The following is a 12,458-nucleotide window of genomic DNA, read 5'->3' on the forward strand; positions in this document are numbered from 1 at the left end:
AAAATTGTAATCAAATGCAGAGTTTGAAACCGTGGGTTTCTTAGTGTGTCCACACACCTGCCAGACAGCTCTGTCTCTGCATAGATTTACCTTTCCATGTGGTCATTTCTGACTTACATTCCGTCCAACCTGCACCCCCAGCTCATGGAAGCCCCTAAAGTAGAATCTCCCTTGCCCTAACAAATAAGAGGTTGAAATGATGCTAGGGCTAGTTTCAACCCCGAGAGCAAGGTTTTCCACATACAGAAATCAGGCAACATTAAAATTCAGAACTCAGGCCGTTGAGTCTGAAACATATGTTTGCGAACAGTCTGATTTCATGTCTGCCTGCTATGTCCCGTGAATACAAATGGCCTCATTTGGAGTTGAGGAGCAGAAAGGAAGAAATCTAAGAATGATCTCCAAAACAAATCTTTAATTCGGATGAGTATAATAGAGTGTAATCCCATTTCAAGTCTGTCAGCATTCCTTTGATGATTACAAATGAGTCCCTTTTCCCTGGCAATGTGGGGGAATAATCTGGATAAAATAACCCTTTTTGTCTGCATGGGACCATGCAATGCTTACTTGTGACAGCTTTCAGAGTAGTGTTTCAGAGTCTGAGAAGCGCACACTATGCTACCAAGTCATCTCTTTTCTTTCTCTTGACTTAGAAGAATTTTCACTCTTTTCATGTTTGGTGGCTTCCGAAATTCTCAGACTTGGAAATCATAAATCATTGTGCTGTCTTGAGGAATGAAAGAGACTCAGGCCGCCGAACCCTTTTCCCTCTGTCTGTTGTACTTGCACGGGAGACAGGTGGAAAAGAGAGTGGGTGATCTTATCTGGAAAACCAATTTGTACCGCTTTTGAGGGATTTGCTTCAAGGAATGTGTACAAGTTTACAGTCTGTTTCCACGAAAAGAATGTCCCCTGAACCCAAGTTCAGGCTTATGTGTCTCTTTCTTGTCTATTTGGTGTGAAAAATTAAGGGACAATCATTTTTAAATGCCTTTTTCAGTTTTTTGAGACTTGAATAACTAAATGCTGCTTCCAAAATGAACAATGAGAGATGCTTTGTGGGTGGTTGGCTGGATGCAAAGACTCAGTCCCATCCACAGCCTTGGAATGAGAAGGGATCTCCAAGACCCTACTGCTGCAGGTCCTGCTGTGCACAATTACAGATCTTATGGTTTTGCCTTTTCTGCCTTATCTAACCTTAAAGCCCAAGTTCAAAGGTCTCTCTCTTCTTTTTTTTTTAAGTTAAATTTTTTATTTGTTCTTTATAGATATACATAATAGTAGAGTGTATTTTGACATATTATACTCTCTTCTGATTTCCCTCTTTTTCCTTTGAAATCGGAGGCCCCAGGATTATTTTAAAGTAGCCTTATGCCTCTTGGAAGCCATGAACCTTGGGCTTCTTTCTCTCTGGCTGCTCAAGACAGATCATTTGGTCTGTTAACCTTCACTCAAATGCCACATTGTCATAGAGTCAACAACCACCTGAATGAAATTTTACCCAATGAAAATTTAGCTTTTCTGAATGTTTTGTCAAAACCAATGATTCTCAACCCAGGACGAATTTGTCCTTCTGGGACATTTGGCAATATTTGGAGGCAACTTTTTCTGTCATAACTTTGGGGAGTGGGGGTGCTATTGGAACCTAGTGGGTGACATCCAGCAATGCTGTTGAACATCTTACAAAGCATGGGGCAGTCCCTATCACAAAGAAGTGTCTGGTCCCTGGGTCGAGGCTGAGGAACACAGAGGCTAGATGGCAGAGACTTGTCCTTGTTTTGTTTTCTACACTTTTGGAACGTGAAGCAAGTGAAACTTTTTCTTAAACACCAATTACCAGCTTAGCAAGACCCTGTCTCAAAAAAAAAAAAAAATTAAAAACAGGCTGAGGATTTTTTGGTCAGGCACCCCTGGGTTCAATCCCCAGTATGGGGGAAGGGGGGTGGCAGGACTGGGAGATGCCAGCGAGGCAGAGTTGAGCCTGAGTCCTAAGACATGGCTGCATCGCTGCCAACCTCATGCCCAGCTTGCCTTCTGCAGCCCAAGGGAACCAACCTTCAGTACCTTCAGTCAGGAAAGAGAAACTCAGCCACTGCTGGGCTTCCCGCTTCCCACACTTGGCCCTCCTCATCTCAGGCTAGACCGTTTGCCCTCATGAATGTCAAACCAAAATACCGCTCTGGAGAGGTGTTCAGGCTTGAAGTGAGCCAGCATTTCCATGATTTCGAAATCGCAGAGAAACAATCATAGGTGTGTGGGGTGCCGTTTGATTGGAATTCCAAAGAGAGGGAAAGTCCTGGAGACTGTGCAAAGACCCGCTCTCCCCTGGATCTCCCTAAGTCTTCTCTCTCGCTTCCCTTGCACTCACTCCTCCTGCCCCTCTGTGTATCACCACCCCTGCCTCTGCACACCCACCCCGGGACAGACCGCCCCTGGCACACTCACATGCGTGGGTTAATTCTGTGCAACATTGTGTTCTCTCGGTGCTGCCTATTGTACATTTTTTAGGACATTTTTGGAGCTTGGGTGGACATGGGGCTGAGCACTAATGTAGGGTCCACTTGGAGTAGAAGGGGGATCCTGCAATTTCTCTGAAAAGGGAATCACCACCCCAACCCTGGGGGCCATGAGACCCAGGACAGCTCCTCCTCTCAGAACACCGCCGCCCCCCCTCCCCCAGACAAGTTGCAACTCTACTTAAAATATTTCTTTCCTTCTGCCAAACACAGAGAAAATCTAGCATTGTTTCCAAGGGCACCAGCAGGAACTGGTGGGCAGTATTTGTACAGCTTCGTGAGTCAGGCTATCTGAATTTCCAAGCATTTTAAGAGCTTTGTCAAAAAAAAAAAAAAAAAAAAGGTCTATTGTATGACTCTTGGCACTGAAGAAAAGAGCAGGCCTGTCAGAACTCTGTTTCAGATTTAATTTTCAAGTGGGTGATATGAGAATGCTGTCCAACAGGAGGGCTTTGCTCATTTTCTCGTCCCTGCTCATCTGGGGGCTGCAGAACTTCAGTTTTCAGAATTAGCTCATATTTATGACACTGAAGCATCTTTTCTCTGACACCCTCTTCATTAAAAGATATTGTGTTCTTATGCAAAGATTAGGATGGCCTTCAAATGAATGTGGCTTCCTGCAATAAAAGGAAAACATTCTTGACTATGTACACAGTATATGTTCTATATATAATGTATACATACAGTTGTTCTCAACATCTATAGGAGATTGACTCCAGGGCCCACCCTCTTAGGCACCCCAATTTGCAGATGCTCAAGTCCCCCGTATTACATGGCATAGTATTTGCATATAACTTATGCACATCCTCCTGTATACTTTCTCATTTCTAGATTACTTATAACAATGTACTACAGTGTAACACAGTGTAATACCTAAAAACGATGTAAGGCTATGCCAATAGTTGTCATAGTTGTTTAGGGACAATGACAATAAGAAGAGCCTGTACGTGTTCAGTACATACAATTTTTTTCCTGAATGTTTTTGATATGCAGTGGATTAGATGGCAGATGAGGAATCATGGATATAGGAGACTGTGTATATATTTTTTCAGAGCATGTTCTTCGAAGAGTTTACTATTCTTTTTGCTCCTCATGGTTTAGAAAATATAGGTCTGGAGACATTGTGCCTGACTCATGCATTCAGAACTTACTTCTAGGTATAGATGTCATGAAAATTAAGCAGGAAAAACTTGTTTATGAAGATGTTGTGTCTTAATTTTACCCTTGGACATGTGAGCAGCGATCTTTCCCATCATATGTGTGTATATATCATTGTATGTGAATATATATATATAATATATATATATGCATACAATGATATATATATATTCACATACAATGATATGTATATTCACACACATATTTTTGGTCCTCCTCATCTGTCTTCTCTTGTTTTTAAAGATTACATACTTTATCAAAAAGAGAGAGAGGGAGCCAGCAGCTGAGCATTATACTCAGCCCCAGGATCCCTCTGTGCAATGAACAGCTGATAAGGTTCTGGGCTGGGAAACCTTCTCACAGTGTCACCAACCATCCATTCACCTGACCAGGATGGCTTTGCCCTCAAACCACTTGCTTGGATCCTACATCCAGTGTCATCTATTTTGGGTAAAACAACCCTATTTCCTTTTTCCTGCTTTCCAGGGTTCCCCTAATGCCCTGAAGAGGGATTTTGTTTTGTTTTGTTTTTCCATAGTGGGAGATTTAACATGGAGACCACAAGCTATGGATTGCGCCAGGCTGGTTCCAAGATGAAACCAGACTGTGAACAAGAAGATCAGTCTCTAGAAATAGACACAGATAAACCCACCTGGCTCTCCACTACCCAGTCACGGCGAGGAAGCCCTGCTTAAAGGGAATGTCCTAGTTCATGGCTCCTGTGGATGCAGCGTAAGCACAAGCGGGAAGCCTTCACCCTTAGAAGGCAGTCCATGGTGACAGCAAACCAACCCCAAATGACAGCCTTCCATGGAACCTTCTGGAATGTGACTCATTACCACCAAGGAGTCTTTGCTGGAAGCCTGCTATGTATCATATATCTTCATTACCCACGTATTCTCTTTCTGTGGGAAGGTAAATTATAGGCAAGGTTTAGGCACTCTGATGTATTAATTGAGAGCTTTACTTTAAAGATTGTCAAATGTTTGTGATTCAGCCTCACAGACTGGGTTAAAATTGCAGTGCTGAGGGTGAGGTTTAAATTAGTATAATTATCTCTGTTATTATTCAAGCAAGCAGTGAGAAATGAACATTATATGACAGTATCTGCACTTTAGTGGACTGTGGGGAAGAGTAAATTTGTTGGATTTACGGAAGCCTAAGAACCACAGGGGAATTCTGCAGAATATTTAGGGACCAGAGCTGATTTCACTGCATACAAAATCCTTCCTGGACTTAATTCTTTTTCGGTGGTGGTGGGAGGTTAGAGGCACTTGGCCACTAAGCCGCATCCCCAGCCCTATTTTGTATTTTATTTAGAGCATCTTGCCGTTGCTGGGGCTGACTTTGAACTCACTATTCTCCTGTCTCAGCCTCCCGAGACAATGGGGTTATAGGCATGCGCCACTGCGCCTGGCCTTTCCTGGGTTTAATTTTAATAAAATTATCACTGAGAAAATAAGCCACCAAAGGATAACATGTAGACTTTGGGAAAGAGCTGTCCAGTGGAAATATAATGTAATTCATATATGTAATATTAACTATCCTCTGGACCACATTAGGAAAGGTAAAAGAGGTAAAATGAATTTCCTTAGTAAATTTTATTTAACCGTATATGTCCAAAATATTATTTCAATGTTACTCAATATTTTAAAACTATTAATGAGATATTTTACATCTTTCTGGCTTGTGAACACTTGGAAATCTTATGCATATTTTAGCTTATAGCACATCCAAATTCAGACCAGCCACATCTCAGGAGCTCAATGGCTGTGTGTGGCCCGTGGCCACTATTCTGTGCAGCTTTAGGTGAAGCCTGGGGTTAGACAGAGCCTCCTGCCTTGTGTATCATCTTTTGGTGAGGGTACTGTTTCGCCAGAGCCAGGTGCTGTGCCTTGAATATGTCAGTCTCCTCCAAAACTCAGGTTGAAATGTAATCCCCAGTATGAGATATTAAGAGAGAGGACCAGGTGAGAACTTTAAGGAGTGATTAGGACTCTGCCCTCACGAATGGATTAATGGGTGATTTTTGACAGTGGGTCTGCTATTAAGGCCCCCTTGGTTAGGTCTCTTGTGCAATACCTGTCTTTTGCCACTTGATACCCCTGTGCTGTCCTGAGACTCTGCTAGCAAGAAGGCATCACCACATGTGGGTCCAGAAGAATGAGCCAAATAGACCTCTGATCTTTATAACTTACCCAGTCTGTGGCATTGTGTTACTGGCAACAGAATATGATCTTAGATGCTAGGTCTGACCTGTTTCATGAGGAGGCTAAGGGTGGGTGTCTCAGCTTATCCATGGGAGCTTGGCTTCCCTGTGACTTAGAGGAAGATTGGTGTCTTTCTTCTGCCTCTTCCAGATTCTTTCCCAAGACCCCTCCCAGACTTCAGTTCTTGTGAAGGGAGGGAAGAAACTCAGAGAGTCGCGCTAACTGATGGGACTTGCCCATGGTACCGGAAGCCAGCCAGCTGTGCTCATCCAAATCCCTTTCTGACACCCAGTCAGTGCAGGGGTTTGGGACTGTCTTTCTGTGTGACCCCCACCCGGGGCAGGGGATATAAGAGTGAGATGCTGTGCAGGCTCCCCTGGGAGACTCCTCAGCCTCCGAAAACCTAGACATGGTACAGGTGAGGACTTGGACCAGGTGTCTCCTGGCTTCTTAGTGGCAGGACCAAGATGGGGCCTATGACTGTGCTCCTGTTTGGGGTCACCAAGCTGCCCTCAGGGTCGGCTCTCAAACAAAGCAGGCACGAGGGCTCTCCCACCTAGAGCTCTCTCACCTGAACACATCAGGCTCAGAAATGGCTGCTACTCTGGGGTCACAGCAGAGTCACCTCGGGTTTAAATATACCATGTGTTTCAACTAGGCTGACACCTGGGGTTTAACTCCTCGCTAATTGGAACTGAATCTCTGGGTTGGGGCATCGATATTTTCTAAAAGCTGTTGAGGTGATTCTAACGTAAAGATAAGACTGAGACCCGCAGGAAAACATTGCACATTCTTAAACGATCTACTTATTCAATATTTAGTATTTATTACTGTTTTTCAAACTCAGAGAAGTTATAAGATTAGTATGAAGATGTCTTTTATATTTTTCATCTATATTCCCCAATATGACCCTTTTACCACATTTGCCGTATTACTTTCTCTCTTAATTGCAACCAAGATCTCCTTTATTCCTAAATATCCCCGTGTGTACCTTAACAACAAGGACAGTTTCTTGCATAACCAAGACAATGATCAACACAATTAGGAAATCGTGTTGCAATATCATTTTCCAATCTACAGACCTTAATCAGATTCCATTAGTTTTGTGTGTGTGTGTATGTGTGTGTGTGTGTGTGTGTGTGTGTGTGTGTGTGTGTGTGTGTGTGTGTGTACATCTCCATCCTTTCACGTCTGAGGTCATTTGGTTCCAGGAATCCTCATGGGTATCAAAATCCTCTGATGCTCAAGTCGCTTATGTAAAATGGTGTCATATTTGCACATAAGTTATGAGCACCCTCCTGTCTACTTTAAATCACCTCTAGATGATGTTTATCACCTGATACAATGTAAATGCTATGTAAATAGCTGTCATTCTTTATCACATAGGGAATAATGATCAGGGGAAAGGTCTATGTATTCAGTACAGATACAGTTTTACCCCCAAATATTTTTGTTCAGTGATTGTTTGAACCAATGGGTACAAAATCCACAGATATGGAGAGCTGACTGTAATTTCAGAGCAAGAGAAAATCCCAGATCACACTTGGAGTTGTTGTGTACCTATAGGCTTCCTTTACCCCGGAGCGCCTCCTCCGTCTTATCTTTCCTGATATTGGCTTTTGCTACAGTTCAGATACTGAATGTCTTCCAAAGGCCCCCAAAGCACCAGGCATTAAGGGCTCCCCAGGGTGGGGCCATTGGGAGTTGGTGGAACCTGCAGAAGGTGGATCCTAGAGGGAGGTCTTTAGGTCATTGGGGGCATGTCCTTGAAGGGGACTGTGGGACCTTGGCCTGCCCTCTGTCTCTGTTTCTTGGCTCCTGGTGTTTACTCCACCATGTGCTCCCTGCTGTTGCCACTGCTCAAAGCAGTGGTCTTGGACTGGGACCTCTAGATTCATGAGCTAAATAATTTTTTTTCTTTATGCGGTTAATTGTCTCAGGTATTTTGTTGTAGTGATGAACTACAGGCTAAAACAGCATTCTTGAAGAATACTTGATGGTTATTTTATGGAATGCCCCTTGGTTTGTATTTGCCTGATGTTTCTTCCTGGTTGTATTGTTATGTATTGGGGGGCGGGACTGTCACAGACAAGGTGTCTTGTGCATCACTTCAGGCAGAAGTGAACTTTTGGTTGAGGTATATCACGGGCCTCTCTTAGGTCAAAGGAGGCATCATCATCCCTATCTCTTGTGTTAATTGACCCTCTTACATGATCATTTATCTAGCAAGGCTGGAAATGTCTTGAACTTAGGACATGTAAGTCTTAGAGAAAAAGAAGGAAATTTCCTGGATCCTGGTGGATTGGCAAGGGGGGACTTCTGAGAAGACGGAGTCAAAGTTGTCTGGTGTTAGGATGAAGTGAGGAGAGCGTCAGGCCTGGACGTGGCTCCGGGTTGGGTAGGAGGTGACTGCCCACTGGGCTCTGCTGGGGCTGCCTGTGCCCATTGTGCCTATTGCTGCATCTCAGTGTTTCCTGTTCAGTTCTTCCTCAGAACAGACTCCCTCTGTCCAAGCTGTGGCTCACCCTGCAGCTCCATCTGAGTCTTCCCCTGGGATTGATGACATTCAGAGTAACTCTAGGAATCCTTTCCATGAGGTGATGTCCCACTGAGCACTCCTGGTAGGTCACCTTGTGTGCTACCCACCGCTCACCTCCAGGTCAGATGTCATGCTTGTGCCTCTTACCATCTCCAAGGGCACTGCAACTTGCCAGTTGCAAGCACAATCTTTGCTGCTGGTGAGGCTCTCATCCTGCGGATCAGACTTACCATTTGACTTAATAAATGACCGAAACATGGCTTTCCTTCTACCTGTGCATGGAGGCTGAGAAGCGGTGTGGTCTCTTCTGTCCACCTGACGTCTCAGGCCTTCTGCTCGCCCCTGCACAGAATTGGAGGAAGACAGGGAGATTTTCTCTCTGCACTGTTGTTGTTGATTTTCCTGCTGGTGATGGTCTTGGGCTCCTTATCAAAACCTGTTGTTCCCTTCCCTCTGTTCACTCTTCTTACTTAATCTGTGGGCTTTCACCTGGGCTTCCCGTGCTGCTGGAGGAACACGGTCTGTTGTGGAGACTGTGGCCACAACAGACAGGTTCCCCAGCCTTGGGATGCCCCTTGCTGGGCCGCTTCATACCTTTGAAGAAAAGGACAACTAATGGAGGTGATAAGAATAAAGGTGAATGTTTGTACAGAGCTGATGCTGGGCAGAGTGGTTGTTATGGTGGGGAACTGTGTCCCCTCAACAGCAGCAGATTGGAGTCCTAACCCTTGGTACCTCAGAATGTGACCTTATTTGGAGTCAGAGTCTTTACAAAGGTATTCAAGTTAAAATGAGGTCATCTGGGTGGGCCCTCTTCCAACAGGACTGGTGTCCTTACGAAAGGGGAAACTTGGACAGAGACAGACGTGCACACAAGGAGAATAGCACGTGACACAGGAGCTGTGCTGCCAGGAGCCAAGAAACTACCAGCAGCCAGGAAAGAGGCTGGGAGCTGAGTCTTAGAGTCTTCGAGGGAGCACGGCCCAACCCACACCTTCCTCTGAGATGTCTGGCCTCCAGAAGGGTGAAGCTACCAGTTCCTGTTATTCCAAGCCACCCAGTTTGTGGTGCCTTGTTAAAACAGCCTTGGGAATCGAAGACTGCGAAGATCTGAGCACTTCACTGTGGTTTCTCATTTCATCTCCCCCATGAACCCGAGATGGGTGCTGTGACCACGTTCCTTTTATAGATGACCATATGTGGGCACAGAGGGGTTGAACGCCTTGCTCAGCGTTATGAGCTTATGAACCCCCACTCTGGTCAACCCCTAATACCTCCTCTGCTCTCATCCTAGTTACCCCCGCTGGTCCTCCTGTCATCCTTCCCTACCTTCTCGTTGTATGGGGCTTTCTCTGTCACCATTTCTTAAACGTCCCTGCCCACTGTTCTCAGGTGGCCACTCCCTTGACTTGCTGGTCTGTCCTCCAAGATCCCTCGCAGAACTTCTGACCTTGGGCACCACTGGGATGCCCCACTGGCAGGGTCAGCCTATGCAGACAAAAATCACAAAGCCTGCTTCTTGGTGCTGGCTTTCCCCATGAACGTCGTCACCTGCACAAAACCCGGCCACCATCCCTGAGTCCTCCCTGTCCCTTCTGCCTCCATTCCCCACCACCCACTCCTGCCGATTCTAGGGCTAAACTGCCATATTTACATCAGAACCATCTGCATAATTTTCAAAGTCCGGTGCAAAATGAAGATGTGGAGCCCTTGTTTTAAAATCACAGGAAAGACAATGTTAGAAACTTAAAAGTGTACTTTCCCCTTTCTTCTCAGGTCTCAGTCTCTCAACTTGTCACAATGTTTTCCGAATTCACTTAATATGCTGAGTAAAGACAAATTAACTTTTAAAATTATCAGCATGACTGCCTGTTTTTATCTTGCGCAATGCCACTTTTTTTTTAAGAGAGAGAGAATTTTAATATATATATATATAATATATTTTTTAGTTTTCGGCAGACACAACATCTTTGTTGGTATGTGGTGCTGAGGATCGAACCCGGGCTGCACGCATGCCAGGCGAGCACGCTACCGCTTGAGCCACATCCCCAGCCCGCAATGCCACTTTCAAATGCAAGTTTCTGCAAGAGCATTAAACTTGGCCATGGAATCATAGAAATGACAAAATTTATATTTTGCATGTGTGGGGTTTTTTTTCCTCACTGGATCAATGAGAACATTGAAAGAAACGAGTTCAAATGTTTTTATTTCTTTTTTCATCTCCGCACATTCCGCAGTGACTCTCTACCTTTGGCTTCCTGATGTGTCAGGAAGGACCCAAAGGACAGAACTGTGGACTTCACCGTCTTCTCCTCTCCTCCCGCGTCATCATTTCTAGTATAAGGAAGGAAACACAAGAAAGAAGAGGGTGGGGGCCTCTTGGAGGTCCTTGGTACAGCATGTCATTACCCATTACCTTCTTTAATTAAACCACATCCTGAGTCTAATGTCTGTGGGAGCGTCTCTTGCAGTCTCTGTTGAGGAAGTACGATGCTTGCCCTGTGTCCACTTTGGTCTTGCTGGGATCCACGCGCTCTGGACCCTCCGGGATTCTATGCATCGTGAACACTCCACGGGAGGGAGGGGCCAGGAAGGGAGTAGCGCTCACGGCAGGCACCTCATCTGTGTACAGACGTGCTCCATTCCCCCTTGATTTCACTATAAAACAGAAGTTCAAAGATAAAATAAATAAAAATGTCAAAGATGCCGTTGATAATAATAAAATGGGAATTCCAAATCTTAAAAGCAAAAGAAGAAGAATGTCAAGAGAGTTATCAGCAAGTGTTCAACCAAGCACAAAGTGCTTCGTGTGTGATACACCCCTGAATTTGGCCTTGATCTCAGTCCCTCCTGCTCCTTTTCTCACTGTGCTGATCCAGTTGCCACCATCCTCTCTCCATCCCTGGAGGACTCCATCCACCTTGACTTCTTCATGGGTCTCTGCATCTACCCAACCCGGGCCACCCCAAGAGTTTTCGGTCTTGCAAATCCTGCTTGCCTCCCCTTCATAGCAGCCTGCAGTAGCTCCCACCTACTATCAGGTGAAAGCTCAGACTCTTAGCAAGGTGCTGCTTACTTCCCAACCTCTGCTCCAACCTCTCACCCTACAGCCTGGCTGTGTTGAACCTTGAGAAGCTCCCCTGAGCCTTTGAAGAGCTCCCTTGAGCTCCTTTGCTCCTGCTGCCTGAGTACATGGTCTTCACATGGTTATCCCTGCTCTTTCTCCAGGTATCACCTCCCACTTGGAAACTCTCCTCACCTCTGGGCAGGTCAGACGCCCATTGTTTCTGCCTGCCCCCATACCCCCCGGTGCTTCCTCTTACAGCACCCACCCACCAAGACACAATAAGCAATTGGCCTGGCTGGCCCTTAAGGCCAGGGCCACATGCAGGTCTTCTTAGTGATAAATGAGAGAATAAAGAGCCTTTTGCCTTCCAGTGGCATTTACAAATCTGGAGTCTTTAGGGCTGCAAGAGCCAAGTTACTCCAGTGCTAGAAATAATATCGTGCGGCCCCAGTCTTTCCTGTTTCCTCTTCAAGACTAGGAGCAACTGGTTTTTAAGGCCCTGCTTTTCTTCCCACGGCTTTGCTGGCCTTCACCCTGCCAGACCTCCAAACGGAGAGACTTGTCTTCCCTCTAAATGCGATTTCTCTTCAGCTCAACTTTTTTCATCCAGGTACACCCCCATCCCCCTTCCTTCCCTTTCTGTTACATTCAAGATAACCCTGGACATAATGTAACAAACTGTAAAGGGAGTGGGAGGGAGTGGGCACCTCCCTCTTTGGAAATCCTGCCCTGGAGGCTTAGGGCCCTTCAACTTGGGAAGATCTTGGACCTGAAGTCAGAGTTTGTTAGAGCCTTGACTGAATGAAGCTTCCCGAACGTTCGTTCTGTGAGGTGCATCACTATTTTGGGGGGGAGTTAAGAACGCCAGGCAGCACTTCAGCACTCTCCTTGGAGGCTGTTTTACCTAACCAAATCACCAGCAGCAACGAAAAATGTGAAAGGATTCTCCTAAGTGGACTGTGACACTT

General features: G+C 45.4%; 1 protein-coding gene across 5 annotated transcripts in view; it reads left to right on the forward strand.

Moving 5' to 3' along the window:
• Eva1c (eva-1 homolog C) overlaps positions 1 to 12,458 on the forward strand; it is a 79,507-nt gene that overhangs the window by 8,416 nt on the left and 58,633 nt on the right. Inside the window, exon 2 of one of the 5 annotated variants that reach the window (XM_078044534.1) lies at positions 4,213 to 4,589. The exons of the other annotated variants lie outside the window; for them this stretch is intronic. Within the exon in view, the coding sequence (XP_077900660.1) occupies positions 4,400 to 4,589 (190 nt within the window). The 5' untranslated portion in view covers positions 4,213 to 4,399. The remainder of the gene's footprint in view (positions 1 to 4,212; positions 4,590 to 12,458) is intronic. 5 annotated transcript variants of the gene reach the window in all.

Source organism: Ictidomys tridecemlineatus, chromosome 3, assembly GCF_052094955.1.
Source record: "Ictidomys tridecemlineatus isolate mIctTri1 chromosome 3, mIctTri1.hap1, whole genome shotgun sequence".
NCBI classification, from domain to species: domain Eukaryota; kingdom Metazoa; phylum Chordata; class Mammalia; order Rodentia; family Sciuridae; genus Ictidomys; species Ictidomys tridecemlineatus.